At 48.2% G+C, this 26,668-nt stretch overlaps 1 protein-coding gene across 1 annotated transcript in view; it reads left to right on the top strand.

Annotated features, from left to right (window-relative positions):
* The window catches only part of FLOT1 (flotillin 1), a 120,622-nt gene extending 94,945 nt beyond the window's left edge, over window positions 1-25,677 (top strand). The window contains exons 10-13 of the mRNA XM_069241837.1: window positions 721-766; window positions 6,892-7,029; window positions 7,767-7,931; window positions 23,267-25,677. Of these exons, the coding sequence (XP_069097938.1) occupies window positions 721-766; window positions 6,892-7,029; window positions 7,767-7,931; window positions 23,267-23,299 (382 nt within the window). The 3' untranslated portion in view covers window positions 23,300-25,677. The remainder of the gene's footprint in view (window positions 1-720; window positions 767-6,891; window positions 7,030-7,766; window positions 7,932-23,266) is intronic.
* Window positions 25,678-26,668: the final 991 nt, after the last annotated feature.

The following is a 26,668-nucleotide window of genomic DNA, read 5'->3' as shown; positions in this document are numbered from 1 at the left end:
TCTTGGAGGTGACAGAATGTTGCCGGCACCTTCCTCCCTCGTACTCCATGCGGTCCCCTCCAATTGAAGCTCAGCAGTGTGAGCAGCCATTGCCCAGGGTCCCAGCGACATCTATGTTGGCTCGTGCTTTGCCTTATCGTGGTTCGCCTCACCATGAACACAGGCAGTTAGCATGGCCGCCTCTGCTAGACCTGTCTCTCCCTCGACACAGGGACGGTGCCTCTCCAGTCAGTGAGAAGCTCTCCTGTGCAATCCTCTCTAGGGACACCATCTCACCAAAACACCACTTTTCCAGTCCTAGGAGGAATTGTACAAAATCAGTGCATTGTGAATTTTAGATGCTTGGTCTGATGCATTGAGCCAGATGAACTTACACACCCAAATTTGGTTAGAAAAGAAGGGAAGCCCTTGCCTTGACATGGAGCCGTCTGGTCATTCTGGTCATTCTGCTCATCTCTCCATCTTTCCACTCCCTGGAACAGAATTAATTCCCTCTTTTTCTCTTTTTTCTCTGTGCTCCCCTGCGAGTTGTCTCCCCTATCTGAGACACTCTTCCATGTGTTCACTTTTTACTTCTCCCCGCTCTTGGATTTTCTCCAAGGCGCCTCCCTCTGAAGCCTCTGCCACACTTGTCTCTGGCCGCCACACTTGTGAGCTTTCTCTGTTTTGTGCTCCCACTACTGAAGACTGACGTTTACCTGCATTCTCTCTCCTCTCCAGGTTACAGCTGATTATGCAGGCGGAGGCAGAAGCTGAGTCTGTCAAGGTGAGTTGTCACTTCAGTGACCCCACAAAGGAGGTCCTTTAAGAGTCATCACCTATTTCAAGCCCTTCCCATGGGTGGCAGATATGTAGTGTTTACAAGCCCAGGTCTTTCATCCTGTTTTCTGGCTCTCTGGAAATGGAGACACCATCTTGTTGTCTTGTCACAGGAGCACCACAAATAATGTCATGCAGTTGCTCCCCTTCCTTGGGCCGTGTTTCTAGTTCCACTCATGCTGTGGCCTCCCTGCAGGCCATGCCTGGTTCCTCTGTGATTCACACACTCTGAAGACACAATTGGAATACACCTTCATCTGTACTTTCTTCTTGCCCCACTGACCCCTGACATCCTGTGTGCTGCAGACACCTTTGGCCCTCTAACTCCACATGTGTTATCTACTGTCCTTGTTAACCCCCTGGTGCTGCAGGCTTTCTGCAGACCTCCCTGAGCCATGAGAACAAGTGCGCTCCCTGCCTCCTGTGTCCTGCATACTGCACTCTCCCTGCCGATTCTTGTGTCTCCTGACTTCATGTGTGCTACCTGCTGCCCTTACTGGCGCCCTGTGTGCTCTGTGCAGCCTTGGGAACCAACTGTCCCCCGAGTCCCTGCATGCTGCACACTCCATTGTCGCCTGATTTCATTTGTATTCCCTGCTCGCTGTGTACTGTCTCATCCTAGGCTTATTAACTCCTGACTCTCTGTAGTGCGCATTCCCTGCGCGAATCCCTTTTGTGGCATGAAATGTCATACATTATTCCACCATCCCGCGGTTGGGCCGGAGGTGATATGTGCTGACATAGTTGGAACACCTTTGATTCACTGTGATGCTGATTAGAAGACCAAATTTCCCCCAGAAGTGACATTTAGATTTTTTTCTGCCACTGTATTCAAAGGTGCACCACGTGAGCTCCAGAAATTTTTGTAAAACAAATATAGGGTAGGCAATGAATTGCTGAAAGTTATCAAGGGCCAGATGTAGGTACATTCCAAATTGCGACCCGCAAATTGTGAGTCAGAGCGACTCGTCGCAATTCGGAATGTTGGATGGTGTCCCTGACACCATCTGCGACTCGCAAGGGGGTTGCAAATGTCCACTTCATGAATAATCATGAGGTGGGTCGCAATTTGCGACCCCCTTGGGAATGGCGACCCTCACAGGGATGGTGGCCTGCTGCGGACAGCAGACTACCATGTCTGTGACTGCTTTTTAATAAAGCATTTTTTTTTTTTGTAACGCAGCCCGTTTTCCTTAAAGGAAAACGAGATGCATTACAAAAACGAAAAATGAGCACTGCCTGCTCTGAAAAATTTTTTGCAGTGCCATTCACAACGGGGAAGGGGTCCCATGGGGAAGGGGTCCCACGGGGACCGCTTCCCTTTAGTGAATGGGTTACCACCCATTACAAAAGGGTGCAAACTGCGATTGGTTCGCGGTCACAAAGCAATCCTGCATTGCACTGCGACTCGCAATTAGGAAGGGAGCTCCCCCTCCTCATTGCGAATCGCAAAACGGGGTTTGTGCATTGCAAAGTGCTTTTTGCACGTCGCAAACAGCCAAATTCGCTGTTTGCAATGTGCAAAAAGCTTTGTACATCTGGCCCCAAGGGAGTAGAAGGGGTTGACACTGGAAGGAGGTTTTCAGGATTATCCTGGGAGGGGGTGGGCAGATCTATGCTGTATTCCGAGAATGAAACTTTGTGGCAATGGGAGTCCCTGAGATTCCTCAGCGCTGTTTAGTATTATGAGCACAAGCTTCAAGTTCTGCTGTAATTGTCATCAGACGTTTGCCTTCAGCATCCAGTAAGTGGGTTCTCCCTTCCAAAGAATCAAATGTCTAAGGATTGCTACACAGCTTTGCGTTTTAAAAACCCTGGTACCTAGAAGATAGGCTTCACTTGCTCACTGACCAGCAACAACCATGTTAGGACAATTGGAACTGGAAAGGCAGGAGAGAAACAATCAGTCAATGGAGTAAATGGGTTTCTCGAAGGAAGAGGATGTAAAGGCTGAGAAAGCTAAAGGCAGACCTAGACCTTGAGGAACTCACACCAAAGCTCCATCTCACAGGAAGTCTGAACCTAAACCTACAGTGCATCAAAGTAAGAAGCTTCTGATAAGATGCTCCAAAGTCGAAAGCTTCAAGCGAAGATGAGGGATCACACAAATCCAAGAAAATCTTCAGTCGTAGACGTTACCATTACTTGACATCCTCTTGGGTCTAAAGACAAGGTTCCTAAGAGGGTGTCGCTGAAGAGCGTTAGCGCAACTTCAACCGACGTTTGCGCTTCAAAACGGAAGGAGATACAGGTGGCCTCAAAGTAACAGCTGCGGATCAAAGGAAGAAAAGGGCACTCGAGGTAGAAATAGAGTCTGTAATAAAAACAAGAGGTTCTTTGAGGAATCTATGGCAGCACCCAGGAATACCTAAACCTTTGGAGGTCAGGAAGCCTAGACAAGAGTTGGAGTAATGACAATCAACAAGAGGTTGATGAGGCTTTCTTACACATATAGAGGCAGACACAGAAAACTTGGTGTTCGAAATAGAGGAGGAAGAAAAGACCCCAGGGGAGGATATTGCGGCAGACTTACCACAGGAAGAGGCAAACAGATTGCATTTCAGTGTATGATGGAGGAGTTAAGAGGGCAGCAGATCTGTTTGCTGACAAAATAGAGGTTGGAAAGGCAGGCGCACGATTCCTTCGAGAGACCTTAAAGCCAGTCCATCAGAAAAATTCGTTTTTCTCTTTGCTCCTTCGTATACTTCAGGGCAGCAGGGAGGAATGTAATAAGCCAGTAATCTCTAAAGGCTGTGACACCATCCATCAGCATTTGTAGAGCACAGTCACCCGAGGGGTATCCAGGTGCTGGGTGTGCCGCTGTGTAACTGGCGGCCTCGCATCCAAGAGCCAGGTCTTGAGTTTCTTCCTGAAATCGGGAGGTGGTGTGTGGTTCTGAGGTGGAGGGGAGGTCGTTCCATGCTTTGGCGTCGAGCCCACAGCGACTCCGGTGGATGCCTGGGACGTGAACCAGGGAGGTCGATCAGAGTTTTCTGTCTGGTTGGTGGAAAGTCAGCCGTGGATAACTGATAGAAAACAAATATAGGGCATCAGTGCAGGACCAGGAGTAAGTAAAACACATGTAGAGTCAGACCTCCTCATAGTCAATGCCACCAGGAAGAGAGGTGAACCACTAGCAACTGTGGGCCCGTTATCAGACAAGGTCGATAAAAGGTTGACGCATTGGGTAAGAAATGAAGAGGGCTGTAGTCACCCAGCGGAGGATTACCAGCCCTAATGCACAATTAAATAGGTATGCCATTCAGCATTGTGAAGACATGGTAGTGCTTAATTTGAGCCGGTGGTGGCCACCGGCACTTATTTTTGAGGACCAGCAATTATTTTTCTGCAAGAGATGAAAATGTAAACAAAGCAGAAAGATGGAGGAAGGATAGAAAAGCATCACAAAAGGAGAAATCTGGAACCTGCAAGAGAGATATAAAGGAGCAACAGTATTTGGTTGTATATTAAAGAGGCCTGAGGTCAACTCACCAGTACCCAGTTTTGGTATTGGGCACAATGGCGCTTAATTGCACCGGTCGCGGACTTCTGAGCAGAGCTTTGGGCACCAGTACGCTTTCTTGTACAAATTAAGCACTGCATGGAAGATCTTATGAAGCGTCCCCCAGAGGAGTACCAAAAGAGGGCTAAGTCCGTGACTGAAGAGGAGAAAACATTATCGGCTCATGTCGAAAATGAGCCCTTGAATCAGTGGACACAGCAAGTACAGAGCAGTACAGGTTAACACCAAAGACCTTCCACTCATGGGAAAGCACTTGTCCGGAGGTAGCTCAATCCTGGGAGAGCAGGAGGAACGTTTACACAATGGCAAAGGCCATATGAGCTTTGCAGGAACCCTTGAAAAAGAGGTTGTCGCAGATAAGAGATCAGGGAAGACCGCTCTACACTCCTCAGTTTCATCAACAGACCACAGGGAGCCAGTTCACCCAGGCTACATGAAGTGGTAGCCACCACAAGATTATTTACCAAGATTCTAGCCGCAGGAGCAGCACGGCTCAGGAGACGCACCATTCATGTCTACCCCTGTGTGCGCGAGTGGCTGGTAAAGACAAACTCATGCAAACAATGCAATAGGAATATTCAGGTAGTGGTAATGGTGCTTTTCCAGTTGGGGTTTACAGTAAAGATATGTTCCCCAGTACTGGTGAAGAAAAGACGCTTCTGGAGTCAGAATTGGACACAGTGAAGGCAATATCAGACCCAACCATGAAGCATGTTCAGGAACTGCAGGATCAGTTCGCTTGTACAGACGTTTGTGATGGTCACCGCAGTTATGAAGTTGTTTGGTATGAGGCCTTCTTGCAGTATTTTGTTCCAAAGCACAAGACCAACTTCTGAGGCCCACAGAGGAGCAGCTGAGCAACCAGTGGTCCCAAACTCAAGGCAGACGGGAGGATCTAGTGGTTCTAAAGTACAGAGTCAGCAAAGTACTGATATGGTGGAACAACCCAAGTGTGCTTAAGAGGAGGCACTTCAAGACGCCTCTTCTGCAAGCCATGATGACAACAGAGCCATCACACGTAGGCTGAGGTGCACACATGGGATAGCTCAGGATAGTGGTCTCTGGTTGCCCTCAGGGGACAGAAAAGTACACCAATTAGAAAGAGCTCAAAACTATCTATCTAGTAATAATAGCTTTTCAAAGTCAAATCAAAAACAAGAGGGTTCGGATTTTGACAGACAACACAACAGCAAGGTTCTGTCTGAACAAGCTGGGACGCCGTCTCTTCCCACCATCAAGACCAGCGCACAGCATCTGCAGGTGGGCAGTTACAACAAACATCTATCTGGAGTCAGTCATCTACCAGGGGTAGAAACACGCATATAGAGAAGGTAAGAAGACATCAAGCACCTCTTATGAGTCTAACTACAACAGTCACTGGTAGAGAACTTGTTCTACAGGTGCGGCATGGCACCAGTAGACTTATTTGCAACAGTTGAAAATAAAATACCAATTCTTCTCATGCAGCTGTTATAATTCCCAGTCAGAGGAGAATGCACGGTTGTTAAGCTGGTACAGGAAATGTGTGTACAATTTTAGTTTGTTGCACTGACTGCGGAGGTTTTGGAGAAGTTCAGAGCATCTAAATCCAGGGGACCTGCAACTAACAGCCTGGCCCCCGAGGTAGCTGAATTCAGTCACTTAAACCCACCGGAAAAGACACTTAACATCGTAAGGGAAGCCCCGGAACCTTCCAACGGAAGGGAAACAGATACTTTGCATTTCATGGCTAATGTGATGGAAGCACAGGTCCATAAGGCACTATTGCATAGATCTAGACATGCACAAAGAGGAAACAAGGGGACAATCAGTACTGAGGCATCTGTTTTCTCCCACCCCCTCTTTAGGCCCCCTCCACAAGGGCAGTGATACCGCTAGACTGTCAATGCGCACCATGTGATTCTATAAGAGATTTCACGCAGCAAAAAATCCAATAATTTTAAGAATTTTTGGGGGACGTTCAAATTCTTCTGGAGTAGCATGTTACTCCCACACCTCCCCAATGAAGGAGGGTAGTGGAGGAAATTGTTAGAAAAATGTTCACCTCAGAGTGTAAAAAAATATCTGTATTCGAGTACTTCCGGATCCAGCTAGTAGATGGCAGACTATGAACCTAGAAACGTTAAAGCTGCCAAACCATTGTTGCAGGCAAGTAATTGGTTTCTTTCATTGACTGATACTTTCTTCCTGTATACTGCTCTCGCCTTGCATGCTGCACATCGTCTGCCAGCCACAGTGACTCGTGTCTTCTTGTGTACTACGCTTTCTCTGTTTGCGGCGCTCTGCCGGGAGGCTTCACTGACGCCTGACCACCTGCATGCTTTACACTTCCCAGTACCTTGAATATTGCCTGCATGCTGCTCACTGCTTTTGGCTCTCCCTGCTCGTTTCACACTCTGCATGCCACACTCTATGTTCGCTTCACACTGTGCATGCTGCGCTGTTCGCTTCACACTGTGCATGCTGCGCTGTTCGCTTCACACTGCATGCTGCGCTCTCCCTGCAAGGTTTTTACCACTATGAGCTGACACTATGAATTTTCCCTCCAGGTGAAGGGAGAGGCCAAAGCGTTTGCCATTGAAGCTAAGGCCAGAGCTGATGCGGAGCAGATGGCAAAGAAGGGAGAGGCCTTCCAACAGTACAAAGATGTGGCCATGGTGGACATGCTGCTCGAGAAGCTTCCTCTGGTGAGAGGCCAAGGCACTAAAGGGGGCAAGTGGAGTGACCTGCAGCTCCTTCTGCTGAGATGTAGCTATAGCGATGCACTACACTACAGAACTTCCTGTGATTTCTGTACTAGGGTCCATGCCCAGCACTGACCGTGCACCTCAGTTCAGGTGTTTCAGACCTTTTTGAGGTGCATGGTGCAAAAGCTAGATTTGAGGCCCTATTGTTCTTTTTGCCAGCTGCAATGAGCACCTCATGTTAAATATAAAACATACTTGTCATCCTGGGAAACAGAAATACTGTAGTTCTCAGTCTGGCACCATCTACAGTTATGGCCATAGAACCTGCCTTATTAATAATAAAGAAGATTGTCTTCCTTTAAAAATCTTTGCATACATTTTTCTGGAGGAGCACAGGACCCTGACAAGTACTGTGCCTGGGTCATGATGCCCCATCACACTCTCCCGCCTCTTATGAGGACACTTCATCAACACAACTGGCAGCACCCCTATTATCCAAGCGCTGTAAACCATATAGAACTCACCGGTTCAACTTACTTCAGACCTGCTGTGCACCCTCTGGTATTCCAGTACAAGTGCCTCCACAGAGCGCTACCAATACCCTTAAATTCAAATCTGCATACCCCTCTGATTTCAGTGCTGAGCTCTACACCTGCAGGGCCCCTTATGTAGCTTTGCTGCTCGTTGCTGTTTATGCTAGTGTGAATTGCCTTATACCTCTTCTCTGGTGTTTTCAGATGGCAGAGGAGATCAGTAAACCTTTGAGCCAAGTCAAAAAGGTGAAGATGGTGTCGAGCGGCAACGGGGAGGTGGGAGCCGCCAAACTTACTGGAGAAGTGCTGGAGATTCTCAACCGGCTGCCGGACACTGTGGAGAAGCTTACCGGGATCAGCATTAATCAGGTTGGTATCACCCAGTATTGGTACCCAACCTGGGCAGTGGCTAGCTGTCAATCTGTTGTGTATATGCACAGACCACTACTGAGCCGAGTGTTCTCTCAGTCTGGTATACGTGGCACGAAACTGGATGTGCCCTTTCATATGGCTGCAACATGCATGCGGCCAGAAAACAGAGCCCAGCTTGATGCACAGGCAGCAGAGAACCACTGATAAAAAATCAGAGTCTAAATTGTTCTTGAGTGCTTGTGTAAAGATGGAATGTGATGCAGTATACCCTTGAGGAAGTCGATTCCATTTTACGTGAGGTCTGCCTAAAGAGAATGTAAAAGGAATTCGATTATCAGGATGTATGGGGTAAAGAAGAAGACGGAACTTAGATCCACAAAGTAAACCGGAAGGTGATAGGAGGAACACATGACAGAATGGTAGCATGGTTTGGCACAGCAGGAAAACTTGACCACACACTAGCCTTAATAACGCGTAAGTCTGCACAAACTGACATGTATCTTTACCAGCCTTTCTGGTAGGCAGGATTGGTGTTTCAGATGCTTACATTGAGAAACCGAATCTTGTACTTTAAAAGAGCATCAATATCTGGGGGGACTTCTGCTTCTGCCTCAGGATGCAATTGGCATTGTGGCAGATTAGACAGCTTCTTCTTTTAGTCCAACCTCGTTTTGACAGGATCTGCATTTAAATGCAAACCACATCACAAGTGTGCTGGGACCAAACAAAAAGAGGTTGGAATTTGGGCCATAGTTTTGGGAGTCGTATTCATACTATTATGAACAAATCATTTACACATAACCCAGCTAAAGTAGCCTTTTCATTTTCAATCAGAACATACAAATAAAGAGTGCCACTGTTGAGTTCACAGTACAGTTCATTTCACAAAGTAGTTCCCTTTTAAGAAGGCTTGCCGGAGAAGTGGGACTGAAGTGGAAGGTGTGTTGCTGTGTAACCAGAGCCAAAGAAGTAGAGACAGGGTCGATGACGTGAGAAATGCCAAATGCACCGACCACATTGCCCACGAGAGGAAGGGATCAGTAGGGCAGGAAGTGGGCTTCCCACTGATAACATATATTTCATACCACCCTTTCTCAGCTGATGGGATGAAAGCGTGCACAATACTCCCCTTGGGCTGACTGAAAATGAGAGGTAGCTGTTTGGTGGAGGAGGAAGGAAGTCAAATTATTCTGACTGATCATGAGAATTCTGGGGCAGAATTGGGAACCATGTTTCCAGTTCCTTAAATGATCACAGTTGAAACATGAGGAGTTACTAGGTGGAGCCAATTTTCTCCTTCACTGCCCTTCAGCCCTCCCACTCTCCTGCCTCCATCCACCCTGCCCATGTGGCTCACCCTCTCATTCCAGTCTCCTAATGCCCCATCCCCTTTGAATTTTTGCTGAAAGGATTGCATTTGAAATTACACTGTTTTGGGTTCCGTGGATTCTTTCTTACACTAAACCCATTACACAGTGATAAGCCACAGAAAACAATTAAAGATTTTTCTTGCCATCCAATACGTGTATTTTTCAATTGCTCTTATACCTTTGGCAATAACCCTTTAACGAAAGCATCTGTCACATCTTGAGCTGCTTCTGCAGCATTTCCAGTACTACAGTGTCAAGCAAATACGTCTTTAAAATGATGAAGTGAATCAAAGAAATTTTGTTCGGTTTGCAATCGTTAATTTAGGTTCAATCAATTTTTGTAGGGCAGACTTTCAACACTGCCCGCTTACGGAACACAAAAACACCCCAGCCAACACTAGGTGCGTAACTTGTATTAGTCCTCACAACACGATTGTACCACGTGTGACAGAGAACCTTTGTCACCATAGACGCAGACACTGGGCACATCATCAGATATATCAGACACTCCACAGGAAGCACCCTGAACATCTTCGAGGAAAGAACCCTGGCGGCAAAGAAGTCCAAAAGCCAGACCTGCAGACATTGTGGCCCACCATCCATCACTGGAAGTGGCCTTTTCTTCCAGCTTAGATGAGGAGGAGAACCCCAGCTCATGGTCATGGTATGAAGTCCTCGCAAACGGATAACACAGCGGGCTGTCAATATAACAGAGTTGTAAGGAAATGGGCTGTATTATATGGTGTGGTTGTGCAACCCCACAGTGAAATACACTTACCAAGCCCTTTAGGTCCCCTAGGTGTCGTGTGCCTCAATTCCTCAGTTCAACCCTGGGTAGCTGTGGCACTGAGCTACAAGATCTACACAGGTGAACAAGTATTAAGCATTTAAACAGCTCCAAATCAATTGAAGAAGAAATCAACACTATACTCAAGAAATCCAACACCAATTCCTAAAAATAGACTGTATTTTTATAAAAATGTAGACTCTAGAATGAAAAAGATTCACTGAAAGGCTCCAAAGGTAACGATTTTGCACGCAATAATAAATCAAAGCAATTTCACTCAACAAGCCTTGGCAAACTCACTGAATTGGACACTTGGAAATGTTTTGAAAGAAAACTTAAGTGTCATTGCGGTCAGTTAGTATTTGGGGTGACCAACTCCGGCAGGGAGCTAGTCAGGGGGACCAGCAAGGTCTTCAACAACAGTTACCTTTACAGAAGTAGCAGTCCTTCAGCAGTTCCAGGCACTTCATCCGCATTACAATGGATTTGTAAGGAAATGCCTCCTTGGCATGGTTGCCCCCTGACTTTTTGCCTTTGCTGATGCTATGTTTACAATTGAAAGTGTGCTGAGGCCTGCTAACCAGGCCCCAGCACCAGTGTTCTTTCCCTAACCTGTACTTTTGTATCCACAATTGGCAGACCCTGGCATCCAGATAAGTCCCTTGTAACTGGTACTTCTAGTACCAAGGGCCCTGATGCCAAGGAAGGTCTCTAAGGGCTGCAGCATGTCTTATGCCACCCTGGAGACCTCTCACTCAGCACAGACACACTGCTTACCAGCTTGTGTGTGCTAGTGAGGACAAAACGAGTAAGTCGACATGGCACTCCCCTCAGGGTGCCATGCCAGCCTCTCACTGCCTATGCAGTATAGGTAAGACACCCCTCTAGCAGGCCTTACAGCCCTAAGGCAGGGTGCACTATACCATAGGTGAGGGTACCAGTGCATGAGCATGGTACCCCTACAGTGTCTAAACAAAACCTTAGACATTGTAAGTGCAGGGTAGCCATAAGAGTATATGGTCTGGGAGTCTGTCAAACACGAACTCCACAGCACCATAATGGCTACACTGAAAACTGGGAAGTTTGGTATCAAACTTCTCAGCACAATAAATGCACACTGATGCCAGTGTACATTTTATTGTAAAATACACCACAGAGGGCACCTTAGAGGTGCCCCCTGAAACTTAACCGACTATCTGTGTAGGCTGACTAGTTTTAGCAGCCTGCCACAAACCGAGACATGTTGCTGGCCCCATGGGGAGAGTGCCTTTGTCACTCTGAGGCCAGTAACAAAGCCTGCACTGGGTGGAGATGCTAACACCTCTCCCAGGCAGGAATGGTCACACCTGGCGGTGAGCCTCAAAGGCTCACCTCCTTTGTGCCAACCCAGCAGGACCCTCCAGCTAGTGGAGTTGCCCGCCCCCTCCGGCCAGGCCCCACTTTTGGCGGCAAGGCCGGAGAAAATAATGAGAAAAACAAGGAGGAGTCACTGGCCAGTCAGGACAGCCCCTAAGGTGTCCTGAGCTGAGGTGACTCTAACTTTTAGAAATCCTCCATCTTGCAGATGGAGGATTCCCCCAATAGGGTTAGGATTGTGACCCCCTCCCCTTGGGAGGAGGCACAAAGAGGGTGTACCCACCCTCAGGGCTAGTAGCCATTGGCTACTAACCCCCCAGACCTAAACACGCCCTTAAATTTAGTATTTAAGGGCTACCCTGAACCCTAGAAAATTAGATTCCTGCAACTACAAGAAGAAGGACTGCCCAGCTGAAAACCCCTGCAGCGGAAGACCAGAAGACGACAACTGCCTTGGCTCCAGAAACTCACCGGCCTGTCTCCTGCCTTCCAAAGATCCTGCTCCAGCGACGCCTTCCAAAGGGACCAGCGACCTCGACATCCTCTGAGGACTGCCCCGGCTTCGAAAAGACAAGAAACTCCCGAGGACAGCGGACCTGCTCCAAGAAAAGCTGCAACTTTGTTTCCAGCAACTTTAAAGAACCCTGCAAGCTTCCCGCAAGAAGCGTGAGACTTGCAACACTGCACCCGGCGACCCCGACTCGGCTGGTGGCGATCCAACACCTCAGGAGGGACCCCAGGACTACTCTGATACTGTGAGTACCAAAACCTGTCCCCCCTGAGCCCCCACAGCGCCGCCTGCAGAGGGAATCCCGAGGCTTCCCCTGACCGCGACTCTTTGAATCCAAAGTCCCGACACCTGGGAGAGACCCTGCACCCGCAGCCCCCAGGGCCTGAAGGACCGGACTTTCACTGGAGGAGTGACCCCCAGGAGTCCCTCTCCCTTGATCAAGTGGAGGTTTCCCCGAGGAACCCCCCCCTTGCCTGCCTGCAGCGCTGAAGAGATCCCGAGATCTCTCATAGACTAACATTGCGAACGCGACGCTTGTTTCTACACTGCACCCGGCCGCCCCCGCGCTGCTGAGGGTGAAATTTCTGTGTGGACTTGTGTCCCCCCCGGTGCCCTACAAAACCCCCCTGGTCTGCCCTCCGAAGACGCGGGTACTTACCTGCAAGCAGACCGGAACCGGGGCACCCCCTTCTCTCCATTCTAGCCTATGTGTTTTGGGCACCACTTTGAACTCTGCACCTGACCGGCCCTGAGCTGCTGGTGTGGTGACTTTGGGGTTGCTCTGAACCCCCAACGGTGGGCTACCTTGGACCAAGAACTAAGCCCTGTAAGTGTCTTACTTACCTGGTTAACCTAACAAATACTTACCTCCCCTAGGAACTGTGAAAATTGCACTAAGTGTCCACTTTTAAAACAGCTATTTGTGAATAACTTGAAAAGTATACATGCAATTTTGATGATTTGAAGTTCCTAAAGTACTTACCTGCAATACCTTTCGAATGAGATATTACATGTAGAATTTGAACCTGTGGTTCTTAAAATAAACTAAGAAAAGATATTTTTCTATATAAAAACCTATTGGCTGGATTTGTCTCTGAGTGTGTGTACCTCATTTATTGTCTATGTGTATGTACAACAAATGCTTAACACTACTCCTTGGATAAGCCTACTGCTCGACCACACTACCACAAAATAGAGCATTAGTATTATCTATTTTTACCACTATTTTACCTCTAAGGGGAACCCTTGGACTCTGTGCATGCTATTCCTTACTTTGAAATAGCACATACAGAGCCAACTTCCTACATTGGTGGCAGCGGTGGGATACAAGACTTTGCATTTGCTGGACTACTCAGCCAATACCTGATCACACGACAAATTCCAAAATTGTCATTAGAAATTGATTTTTGCAATTTGAAAAGTTTTCTAAATTCTTAAAAGACCTGCTAGGGCCTTGTGTTAGATCCTGTTTAGCATTTCTTTTAGAGTTTAAAAGTTTGTAAAAGTTTGAATTAGATTCTAGAACCAGTTTTAGTTTCTTAAAAAGTATTCCAACTTTTAGAAGCATAATGTCTAGCACAGATGTGAATGTGGTGGAACTCGACACCACACCTTACCTCCATCTACAGATGAGAGAGCTAAGGTCACTCTGTAAACTAAAGAAAATAGCAATGGGCCCCAAACCTACCAAAGTACAGCTCCAGGAGCTTTTGGCAGAGTTTGAAAAGGCCAACCCCTCTGAGGATGGCAACTCAGAGGATGAAGATAGTGACTTGGAGGGAAATTCCCCCCCTCCAGTCCTACTTAGGGAGAGCAGGGCTTCTCAAGCCCTGACTCCACAAATAATAGTCAGAGATGCTGGTTCCCTCACAGGAGGGACCAACAACTCTGAAATCACTGAGGATAACTCCAGTGAAGAGGACATCCAGTTAGCCAGGATGGCCAAAAGATTGGCTTTGGAAAGACAGATCCTAGCCATAGAGAGGGAAAGACAAGAGATGGGCCTAGGACCCATCAATGGTGGCAGCAACATAAATAGGGTCAGAGATTCTCCTGACATGTTGAAAATCCCCAAAGGGATTGTAACTAAATATGAAGATGGTGATGACATCACCAAATGGTTCACAGCTTTTGAGAGGGCTTGTGTAACCAAAAAAGTGAACAGATCTCACTGGGGTGCTCTCCTTTGGGAAATGTTCACAGGAAAGTGTAGGGATAGACTCCTCACACTCTCTGGACAAGATGCAGAATCTTATGACCTCATGAAGGGTACCCTGATTGAGGGCTTTGGATTCTCCACTGAGGAGTACAGGATTAGGTTCAGGGGGGCTCAAAAATCCTCGAGCCAGACCTGGGTTGACTTTGTTGACTACTCAGTGAAAACACTAGATGGTTGGATTCAAGGCAGTGGTGTAAGTAATTATGATGGGCTGTACAATTTATTTGTGAAAGAACACCTGTTAAGTAATTGTTTCAATGATAAACTGCATCAGCATCTGGTAGACCTAGGACCAATTTCTCCCCAAGAATTGGGAAAGAAGGCGGACCATTGGGTCAAGACAAGGGTGTCCAAGACTTCAACAGGGGGTGACCAAAAGAAAGGGGTCACAAAGACTCCCCAGCAGAAGGGTGATGAGACAACCAAAACTAAAAATAGTAAAGAGTCTTCTACAGGCCCCCAAAAACCTGCACAGGAGGGTGGGCCCAGAGCCTCTTCACAAAACAATGGGTACAAGGGTAAAAACTTTGATCCCAAAAAGGCCTGGTGTCATAGCTGTAAACAGCATGGACACCAAACTGGAGACAAGGCCTGACCCAAGAAAGGTTCCACTCCAAACTCCCATCCAGGTAACACTGGTATGGCTAGTCTCCAAGTGGGATCAACAGTGTGCCCAGAGCAAATCAGGGTTCACACTGAAGCTACTCTAGTTTCTGAGGGTGGGGTGGATTTAGCCACACTAGCTGTCTGGCCGCCTAACATGCAAAAATACAGACAGCAACTCTTAATTAATGGGACTAGAATAGAGGGCCTGAGGGATACAGGTGCCAGTGTCACCATGGTGACAGAGAAACTGGTTTCCCCTGGCCAATACCTGACTGGAAAAACTTACACAGTCACCAACGCTGACAATCAGAGAAAAGTACATCCCATGGCAATGGTTACTTTAGAATGGGGAGGGGTCAATGGCCTGAAACAGGTGGTGGTCTCCTCAAATATCCCAGTGGACTGTCTGCTTGGAAATGACCTGGAGTCCTCAGCATGGGCTGAGGTAGAGCTAAAAACCCATGCAGCAATGCTGGGTATCCCTGAACTGGTGTGTGTGAAAACAAGAGCACAATGCAAGGCACAGGGTGAAAAAGTAGAGCTGGAGTCTGGAAAGATGGCCCAGCCTACCAAGAGAACAGGAAAGTCAGTTGGGAAACCAACTGCAACACAGCAAAAGAAAGGGAACCTCTCTTCTCAGGAAGAAGTTCTGCCCTCTGAGGGAACTGAGCCTTTGGAGCTTGAACCTTATCAGGTTGAGCTCTTAGGCCCAGGGGGACCCTCAAGGGAAGAGCTGTGTAAGGGACAAGAAACCTGTCCCTCTCTTGAAGGCCTTAGGCAGCAAGCTGCTGAAGAGTCCAAAGGCAAGAAAAATGGAACACATAGGGTCTATTGGGAAGATGGGCTCCTGTACACTGAGGCCAGAGACCCCAAACCTGGTGCCACTAGGAGAGTGGTAGTGCCTCAGCTGTTCAGAGAGTTCATCCTAACATTGGCCCATGACATTCCCCTTGCTGGACATTTGGGACAAACCAAGACGTGGGAGAGGTTAGTCAACCACTTCTACTGGCCCAATATGTCCAGCATGGTTAAGGAGTTTTGCCTCTCCTGCCCCACCTGTCAAGCCAGTGGTAAGACAGGTGGGCATCCAAAGGCCCCCCTCATTCCACTTCCAGTGGTGGGGGTGCCCTTTGAAAGAGTGGGTGTGGACATAGTTGGTCCACTGGAACCTCCCACAGCCTCAGGAAATATGTATATCCTGGTAGTAGTGGATCATGCTACCAGGTATCCTGAAGCTATTCCCCTTAGGTCAACTACTGCCCCTGCAGTAGCCAAGGCCCTCATTGGTATCTTTACCAGAGTGGGTTTCCCTAAGGAGGTGGTGTCTGACCGAGGTACCAACTTCATGTCAGCATACCTAAAGCACATGTGGAATGAGTGTGGAGTGACTTATAAATTCACTACACCATACCATCCACAAACTAATGGCTTGGTTGAGAGATTCAACAAGACATTAAAGGGCATGATCATGGGGCTCCCAGAAAAACTCAAAAGGAGATGGGATGTCCTCCTGCCATGTCTGCTTTTCGCTTACAGGGAGGTACCACAGAAGGGAGTAGGGTTCTCACCCTTTGAACTTCTGTTTGGTCATCCTGTAAGGGGACCACTTGCCCTTGTTAAAGAAGGCTGGGAGAGACCTCTCCATGAGCCTAAACAGGACATAGTGGACTATGTACTTGGCCTTCGCTCTAGAATGGCAGAGTACATGGAAAAGGCAACCAAAAACCTTGAGGCCAGCCAACAGCTCCAGAAGTTTTGGTATGACCAAAAGGCTGCACTGGTTGAGTTCCAACCAGGGCAGAAGGTCTGGGTTCTGGAGCCTGTGGCTCCCAGGGCACTCCAGGACAAATGGAGTGGCCCTTACCCAGTACTAGAGAGGAAGAGTCAGGTCACCTACTTGGTGGACCTGGGCACAAGCAGGAGCCCCAAAAGGGTGATCCATGTAAACCGCCTTAAGCTCTTCCACGACAGGGCTGATGTCAATCTGTTGATGGTAACAGATGAGGATCAGGAGGCAGAGAGTGAACCTCTCCCTGATCTTCTGTCATCAGACCCAAAAGATGGTACAGTAGATGGAGTGATCTACTCAGACACCCTCTCTGGCCAACAGCAAGCTGATTGTAGGAGAGTCCTACAACAGTTTCCTGAACTCTTCTCCTTAACCCCTGGTCAGACACACCTGTGTACCCATGATGTGGACACAGGAGACAGCATGCCTGTCAAGAACAAAATCTTTAGACAATCTGACCATGTTAAAGAAAGCATCAAGGTGGAAGTCCACAAGATGCTGGAATTGGGAGTCATTGAGCGCTCTGACAGCCCCTGGGCTAGCCCAGTGGTCTTAGTCCCCAAACCTCACACCAAAGATGGAAAGAAAGAGATGAGGTTTTGTGTGGACTACAGAGGGCTCAATTCTGTCACCAAGACAGATGCCCATCCAATTCCAAGAGCTGATGAGCTCATTGATAAATTAGGTGCTGCCAAATTTCTAAGTACCTTTGACTTGACAGCAGGGTACTGGCAAATAAAAATGGCACCTGGAGCAAAAGAAAAGACAGCATTCTCCACACCTGATGGGCATTATCAGTTTACTGTTATGCCCTTTGGTTTAAAGAATGCCCCTGCCACCTTCCAAAGGTTGGTGAATCAAGTCCTTGCTGGCTTGGAGTCCTTTAGCACAGCTTATCTTGATGATATTGCTGTCTTTAGCTCCACCTGGCAGGATCACCTGGTCCACCTGAGGAAGGTTTTGAAGGCTCTGCAATCTGCAGGCCTCTCTATCAAGGCATCCAAATGCCAGATAGGGCAGGGAACTGTGGTTTACTTGGGACACCTTGTAGGTGGAGGCCAAGTTCAGCCACTCCAACCCAAGATCCAGACTATTCTGGACTGGGAAGCTCCAAAAACCCAGACTCAAGTCAGGGCATTCCTTGGCTTGACTGGGTATTACAGGAGGTTTGTGAAGGGATATGGATCCATTGTGACAGCCCTCACTGAACTCACCTCCAAGAAAATGCCCAAGAAAGTAAACTGGACTGTGGACTGCCAACAGGCCTTTGACACCCTGAAACAGGCAATGTGCTCAGCACCAGTTCTCAAAGCTCCAGATTATTCTAAGCAGTTCATTGTGCAGACTGATGCCTCTGAACATGGGATAGGGGCAGTTTTGTCCCAAACAAATGATGATGGCCTTGACCAGCCTGTTGCTTTCATTAGCAGGAGGTTACTCCCCAGGGAGCAGCGTTGGAGTGCCATTGAGAGGGAGGCCTTTGCTGTGGTCTGGTCCCTGAAGAAGCTGAGACCATACCTCTTTGGGACTCACTTCCTAGTTCAAACTGACCACAGACCTCTCAAATGGCTGATGCAAATGAAAGGTGAAAATCCTAAACTGTTGAGGTGGTCCATCTCCCTACAGGGAATGGACTTTATAGTGGAACACAGACCTGGGACTGCCCATGCCAATGCAGATGGCCTTTCCAGGTTCTTCCACTTAGAAAATGAAGACTCTCTTGGGAAAGGTTAGTCTCATCCTCTTTCGTTTGGGGGGGGGTTGTGTAAGGAAATGCCTCCTTGGCATGGTTGCCCCCTGACTTTTTGCCTTTGCTGATGCTATGTTTACAATTGAAAGTGTGCTGAGGCCTGCTAACCAGGCCCCAGCACCAGTGTTCTTTCCCTAACCTGTACTTTTGTATCCACAATTGGCAGACCCTGGCATCCAGATAAGTCCCTTGTAACTGGTACTTCTAGTACCAAGGGCCCTGATGCCAAGGAAGGTCTCTAAGGGCTGCAGCATGTCTTATGCCACCCTGGAGACCTCTCACTCAGCACAGACACACTGCTTACCAGCTTGTGTGTGCTAGTGAGGACAAAACGAGTAAGTCGACATGGCACTCCCCTCAGGGTGCCATGCCAGCCTCTCACTGCCTATGCAGTATAGGTAAGACACCCCTCTAGCAGGCCTTACAGCCCTAAGGCAGGGTGCACTATACCATAGGTGAGGGTACCAGTGCATGAGCATGGTACCCCTACAGTGTCTAAACAAAACCTTAGACATTGTAAGTGCAGGGTAGCCATAAGAGTATATGGTCTGGGAGTCTGTCAAACACGAACTCCACAGCACCATAATGGCTACACTGAAAACTGGGAAGTTTGGTATCAAACTTCTCAGCACAATAAATGCACACTGATGCCAGTGTACATTTTATTGTAAAATACACCACAGAGGGCACCTTAGAGGTGCCCCCTGAAACTTAACCGACTATCTGTGTAGGCTGACTAGTTTTAGCAGCCTGCCACAAACCGAGACATGTTGCTGGCCCCATGGGGAGAGTGCCTTTGTCACTCTGAGGCCAGTAACAAAGCCTGCACTGGGTGGAGATGCTAACACCTCTCCCAGGCAGGAATGGTCACACCTGGCGGTGAGCCTCAAAGGCTCACCTCCTTTGTGCCAACCCAGCAGGACCCTCCAGCTAGTGGAGTTGCCCGCCCCCTCCGGCCAGGCCCCACTTTTGGCGGCAAGGCCGGAGAAAATAATGAGAAAAACAAGGAGGAGTCACTGGCCAGTCAGGACAGCCCCTAAGGTGTCCTGAGCTGAGGTGACTCTAACTTTTAGAAATCCTCCATCTTGCAGATGGAGGATTCCCCCAATAGGGTTAGGATTGTGACCCCCTCCCCTTGGGAGGAGGCACAAAGAGGGTGTACCCACCCTCAGGGCTAGTAGCCATTGGCTACTAACCCCCCAGACCTAAACACGCCCTTAAATTTAGTATTTAAGGGCTACCCTGAACCCTAGAAAATTAGATTCCTGCAACTACAAGAAGAAGGACTGCCCAGCTGAAAACCCCTGCAGCGGAAGACCAGAAGACGACAACTGCCTTGGCTCCAGAAACTCACCGGCCTGTCTCCTGCCTTCCAAAGATCCTGCTCCAGCGACGCCTTCCAAAGGGACCAGCGACCTCGACATCCTCTGAGGACTGCCCCGGCTTCGAAAAGACAAGAAACTCCCGAGGACAGCGGACCTGCTCCAAGAAAAGCTGCAACTTTGTTTCCAGCAACTTTAAAGAACCCTGCAAGCTCCCCGCAAGAAGCGTGAGACTTGCAACACTGCACCCGGCGACCCCGACTCGGCTGGTGGCGATCCAACACCTCAGGAGGGACCCCAGGACTACTCTGATACTGTGAGTACCAAAACCTGTCCCCCCTGAGCCCCCACAGCGCCGCCTGCAGAGGGAATCCCGAGGCTTCCCCTGACCGCGACTCTTTGAATCCAAAGTCCCGACACCTGGGAGAGACCCTGCACCCGCAGCCCCCAGGGCCTGAAGGACCGGACTTTCACTGGAGGAGTGACCCCCAGGAGTCCCTCTCCCTTGATCAAGTGGAGGTTTCCCCGAGGAACCCCCCCCCTTGCCTGCCTGCAGCGCTGAAGAGATCCCGAGATCTCTCATAGACTAACATTGCGAACGCGACGCTTGTTTCTACACTGCACCCGGCCGCCCCCGCGCTGCTGAGGGTGAAATTTCTGTGTGGACTTGTGTCCCCCCCGGTGCCCTACAAAACCCCCCTGGTCTGCCCTCCGAAGACGCGGGTACTTACCTGCAAGCAGACCGGAACCGGGGCACCCCCTTCTCTCCATTCTAGCCTATGTGTTTTGGGCACCACTTTGAACTCTGCACCTGACCGGCCCTGAGCTGCTGGTGTGGTGACTTTGGGGTTGCTCTGAACCCCCAACGGTGGGCTACCTTGGACCAAGAACTAAGCCCTGTAAGTGTCTTACTTACCTGGTTAACCTAACAAATACTTACCTCCCCTAGGAACTGTGAAAATTGCACTAAGTGTCCACTTTTAAAACAGCTATTTGTGAATAACTTGAAAAGTATACATGCAATTTTGATGATTTGAAGTTCCTAAAGTACTTACCTGCAATACCTTTCGAATGAGATATTACATGTAGAATTTGAACCTGTGGTTCTTAAAATAAACTAAGAAAAGATATTTTTCTATATAAAAACCTATTGGCTGGATTTGTCTCTGAGTGTGTGTACCTCATTTATTGTCTATGTGTATGTACAACAAATGCTTAACACTACTCCTTGGATAAGCCTACTGCTCGACCACACTACCACAAAATAGAGCATTAGTATTATCTATTTTTACCACTATTTTACCTCTAAGGGGAACCCTTGGACTCTGTGCATGCTATTCCTTACTTTGAAATAGCACATACAGAGCCAACTTCCTACAGGATTCCTATGACGTGGTCCAGATGCAAGCGATGAAGGATGCAGAACATGCTTTAAGAATGCTGTGGATGAGATACCGTCAATGGGGGGGGCTTCCTATAGGGATTCTTCAGTTCACAAAGGTAGTGATGGGGGTTTTGCTTGCAGGACATCCCACAAAGCCCTCGCCGGTCTTACCTAAGTCAGGTCACCACTGGACTACTAATCGCCCTTTGTCGCGGTCACAGGCCAATCCTTCCTGTGTTGATAACCCACCTTTCTGAGGGTCCCTACAACTCTCCAACAGCACTCCTGGGCTCAACGAATGCAAGTGCAACTTTGTGTTTTTGGGGCTTGGTCCTTAGTGCTGCAGGTCGGCAGTGGTGGCGGCTTGAAAACTTTGGACTACCAACTTGCCCCAGCAGGCTTCTTCAGTTGTTGCGTACCTGTGCTACAAATAGGAGGCCAGTCAGCTGGCCTTTGGAGTCTTTTGGCTTGACTGGGCTCTGGAGACAGATCCTCCTTGAGCAGGACACAGCAGGCACAGTCCCTGTCTTTGCTAGCCACCAGGTGCAGTCTTTGGCAGTGCAGCCCCTCTTTGCTGGCCCTCAGTGCAGCCGGGCAGTCCTCTTTTATTCCTTCTTCCAAAGTCAGTTGAGGTCTCGTGGCTCTGAGTTTGATGCATTCCTCACGCCCCTGTTCAAGCCCATCTGGTCAATTCGAAAAATAGGCTTCATCATCGTTTTTTCTCTGCAACTGTTTCCCGGACACAGACTGAAATTGACTCCTAACTGTCAGGGCCATGTGCCTCTCATCTTCATCAACTTCCTCAACAACTCCTTCCCACAGAATGCACACATGGTGGTGGATAGGATGCCCATCCAGGACTGTCCCCTGTGCCATGTGAAGTTCCGAGGACCAACGGACACGAGCTTTGTAACCTCTGCCTCTCCTCTGAATTGAAACCAGCACTTGTAGAAGGTGTGCACATTAGGTGATGTAGAGAGAAGCCTTCAAAGACACCCAGGACATCTTTGGATGGGCCATAACCTCTCTTAGATGTATTAGTAATTAGATGCCCTCGCGCTCCAAGACCCCTTCATTCAAGTTCACAAAAGTAGGTAGTTCTCAGAACTCACCCAAAGTTCGTCCCAAAAGTGTTTTTTCCCTTTTCATCTCAACCAAGCCATAGAGCGCTCGGCCTTCAACCAGTCTCTGTAGCAGAGAAAGCTCTACAAAGCTTAGATGTCAAACCTGCTGTCATGTATTACCAGCTCTTTGACAAAGCAGTAAAATTGTTTGCCTTTGCTAAACCTCTTGAGGGCCGTTCTACACCAAAACAGGCATTGCCAGGTGGATAGTCAAATGCATCCATACCTGTTATCACAAAGTTAGAAGAGCTCTCCTTGTCACCCCCAGGGTGCACTCTACATGAAATATTCCTTTAGCTGGAAATTGTAAAGCTTGGTTATCACCACACACCTTCACTAAGTATTATTGTGTGGTTACCATAGCGAGGCAGCAGGCTGTGGTTGGCCGCTTATAGGGGATACTGCTTTACAGTCAATGCAGAGAATGTGTATCTACAGCATCGCTTAAAGTAGAAAATGTTCCGTACCCTGTAAGCATCTGTTCATAGCATGTAGTGCTGTACATTCACATGCGCCCACCCTCCTTCCCGAGAGCATGTAGCTTTGATGACGGATCTCTTCCTTTATTAACTAGCTTCCTTTTGCAATTCTGATGTGCACCTTACTGTGTTTACTTACCACTCCATACAATTCATTCCCGCTGTGTGAACAACAATCTAATATAGAGTTTGGTGCCCCATGCACATTGCCAACTAAAGGAGGAGTCCCTTTAATACCTCATGACTCAAAAGGCTTCTTTCAAGAAAAACAATTTGAAAACATCTCAGCCCACCACTAGATGCCAGGAATAAGCAGAGCATGTGAATATACAGCAGTACACACAACAAACAGATGCTTACAGGGTATGTAACGTTTCCCATCCATGGCATAATTTATTTCTGTGTCGCACGTTAACTTCCTTCGATATTTAGTCTTTTGGGAATAATTGCACAAACTCCTCTTTAAGCCGGGTTTTGGTGGGTTTTCTGCTCTACATCATGGGATTCATTGCCTTTGTTAGAATCCCTGTTTCCTTTCCATCCTTCTCCTCCTCATAGGGTCAGGGAAGATGTCTGCAGAATATAATTTTGTAATCTAATTGTTTTTTTGTCTCCCATCTTTCACTCTTTCTGCAGTGCTCTCAGATGAAGCCTGGAAGGATGGCCTAATGGAGGAGGTGTTAGCGGCGTCTCCGTGGTGCCTTTATGCATGCAACCCCCTCAACCCTCTCAGCACTTGTTTCCATGTACCTGGACTCCTTCTTCAAGTTCACCCCGCCATGTATGAGCACCCCAAAGTACTAGTTCCTTATTGTGCACCCCTCAGGCCAGTGGGGGCTGTTCTAATCAGACTGGTCATAGATGGACACTACCACTCAAGCGGGGGTGCATGGCTTTGCAGCATCTCCTGAGTTCCCCCTCTTCACCCACTTGCAAAGGTGGTTTAACCCTTACTGGATTACCCTACCTCAGCTAAACCTGGTGTAAACTGTTGCAAACCTCTGTGGCCTCTAAGTTTTCTGAAGACCCCCAATCTGTTTCGTCTTAAAGATTCCCCTCTTCTCTCTGTCCCAGAACTGGGGTGGGCTGCAGGATTTCTGTTTTCCAAACTACATGGTGTGTTAACTGTCCGGGTATGAAGTGCATCCCTCTGCCGTGGCTGCTAATGGGTTCAGGAGTGCATAGGGTGTAGAAACATGAAGGAATGACAAATCCCACACAATGTCTGCCCTAAAAACTCCTTGCCTTCTGGCCATTCCAAGGCTTGCCTACCCAGAAGCCTCTGCCAGGGATCAGTGAAGCAGTGTGAGTGATAGTAATGGGCATGTTTCATCACTGGGATCCAGGCCGCCTGGAGAGGGGGCACTCAAGGGATCTGACAGTGATAGAGTGGGTTGTCACCCTTCAAGAACACTCTCAGTCTGGTTACCCTCAATTACTGGCCGAAGATATCCCTTTCCAAAATCCCAAATATTTTCTATCAAACTACTATGTACAGGCACACCTCTGCCCTAAGGTCACATGACACCAATTGCCCTAGAGTCACATGACACCCACTACCCTATGGTCACATGAAACCTAGCACGCCCACTCTTATTACAATGTGAATCTGTGTTTTAATTATTTTTGAAGGTTTGTTTTACTGCTTTTGCCTCTGGTGCCATACAATTTACCTGACAGATCAAAAGAAGGCAGGGATAGTACTGACTTGCTTGCTGTCATACCTTTGCCCCCTATATCTGTCACACGCACACACTTCCAGGTCCCTCTCACCCACCAAAGTATAAGGCTTCATGTATTATAAAAGCTGCAGCCTGAATCCCTACTTTACCTTTTCAGCCCTGCCAAGTTTCCCAGTTCTGTGCATGATGTGTGCTCCAGTCCAGGCCTTCAAAAGGAAAAATCTGAACTGAAGTAGCACATCACGCATGGACCTGGTAAACTTGGCAGCTATACCTTTTCATTTTATTGGCTGACTTTGGGTGCTGACAACTCATATCCATGGCCCCAACTCTGTCTTTCAGCAAGCAGTAAATCATAAGCCACCCCGTTCCCATCCATCCCCTTTCCATCTAGGTATCAGGGCTGGATGGAACGGCTTCTCCACCCGCTCCTCCTTCCTGACACCTTGTGGCCAGGGGAGGTACTTGTCACTGCTGGAATCTCTGCCTGCCTGCCTTATACGGAGCATCCACCAGAGGGCGCCGCTGCTTCAGAGGTGACGGAGCTGTAAGGAGCCTTCTTTTTAAAGGAACGTTACATGTATCAATGTCTTTTATATTATTGTATATGACTGTTCGTGTGTTAGGAATATTGTTCTACAACATAATGTGCTATATTTACTGAGTTCAATATAGAGAGATCAATATAGAGAGATCAAAAAACAGAATTCTTGAAATGTTGAATGAGGGTCGGAGGACCTGCCCTTTCTCTGCTCTCTAGAGTTCACACCTGAGTTTGCTCCTTTTGACACAGGGGAGATGAGGAATGGTGGGGAAGGTGGACTGTGGTGCCAGACTGTACCATTGAAACAAGGAGTAAGGGGTCGTAACTGTGCTGGGACTATGAATGAACTTGTGGCGAGGAGGGGGGCTACACACCCCAAAGGGAAGGAAGGAGAGACTGGGTGTGTGGAGGAGTGAGGCCTTGTATATTAAGGAGGGGAGCTTGGCCTGAGGAAGGTGGAATAAGATCTAAATAATGCAGCGCAGAGGGAGGTTGGTGGGGTTGGGCTGTATAAGATGGACTAATGGGACTGGGGGGTGTTAGATGTATTGGGGGGGCTGGAGTGTCCTGTCTCCACAAACACTGGCCTCGGCTTTGCCCCAGTCTCTCAGGAACACCACGCCTTGGTTGGCTGTACAATATGGCGTACCCTTTTCGATTATCACAGGTTCTTCATTGCTCTCCAACAAATAGACTTACAGTCAGCTATCTTTCCCCATTCTCCACCTCACCAGAGCGACCCTGCTCCTTGGTCTGCGCCGTACATGTAATGTCATCACCTGTGTCTTGTGAAATAAATATGTATGATATGGATCAGTTTACATTTTCTTGAAGATCTGTGTACTTTCTGTTGCTTGACATTCTTGACAATGAAGCAGCGAAAAAAATCTTGTAGTGTGGTTTGAGTTGTGTGTGTGTGTGTGTGTATGTGTATATATATATATATATATGTTCGATGGCATGTGTAGCTGCAGATACACATGCTTTGCACATCCCGCCATCTAGTGTTGGGCTCGGAGTGTTACAAGTTGTTTTTCTTCGAAGAAGTCTTTTCGAGTCACGGGATCGAGGGACTCCTCCCCTTTCGGCTCCATTGCGCATGGGCGTCGACTCCATCTTAGATTGTTTTTTTTCCGCCATCGGGTTCGGACGTGTTCCTTTTCGCTCCGTGTTTCCGTTTGGAAAGTTAGTTATAATCTCGGAAAAATCGACGGTATTGTTTGCGTTCGGTATTGGGTTAGTTACAACAGATCAACACCGACTTTTGAAGAGCTCCGGTGGCCCTTCGGTGTTTTTTCGATCCCCCGTCGGGGCCTGGTCGGCCCGGCCACGTGTCTCTTCAAGGCTGATGGAACGGACCCCATTCGCTTCTGCCCAAAATGTCACAACAAGTATCCGTATACAGATCAGCACCTGGTCTGTAACTTGTGTTTGTCTCCAGAACACAGAGAAGATACTTGTGAAGCCTGTCGAGCGTTTTGGTCGAGGAAGACATTAAGAGACCGAAGAGCGAGAAGACTGCAAATGGCGTCGGCGCCGACAGGACAAAGGCATTTGGAGGAGGAAGAAGAAACCTTCTCCATCCAGGAGTCGGACTCGGACGAGCTCGATCCCGAAGAAACGCCTAAAACCGTGAGTAAGACGTCGAAACATAAAACTCACGAGAAGACCACAAAAGCCCAGGGGACGCCACCGCCAACAGGCCATGGCTTAACCCGAAAAATAGGTGACCGATCATCGGCACCGAAAAAGGGCACGCTTGTGTCGAAGTCATCTGACTCCGGTCGAGATACCGGCACATAGCAATCTCGG

The sequence above is a fragment of the Pleurodeles waltl genome, chromosome 6 (assembly GCF_031143425.1).
Source record: "Pleurodeles waltl isolate 20211129_DDA chromosome 6, aPleWal1.hap1.20221129, whole genome shotgun sequence".
In the NCBI taxonomy this organism is placed as follows: domain Eukaryota; kingdom Metazoa; phylum Chordata; class Amphibia; order Caudata; family Salamandridae; genus Pleurodeles; species Pleurodeles waltl.
The sequence above is the reverse complement of the archived record's forward strand: the minus strand, read 5'-3'. Positions and strand labels throughout refer to the sequence as shown.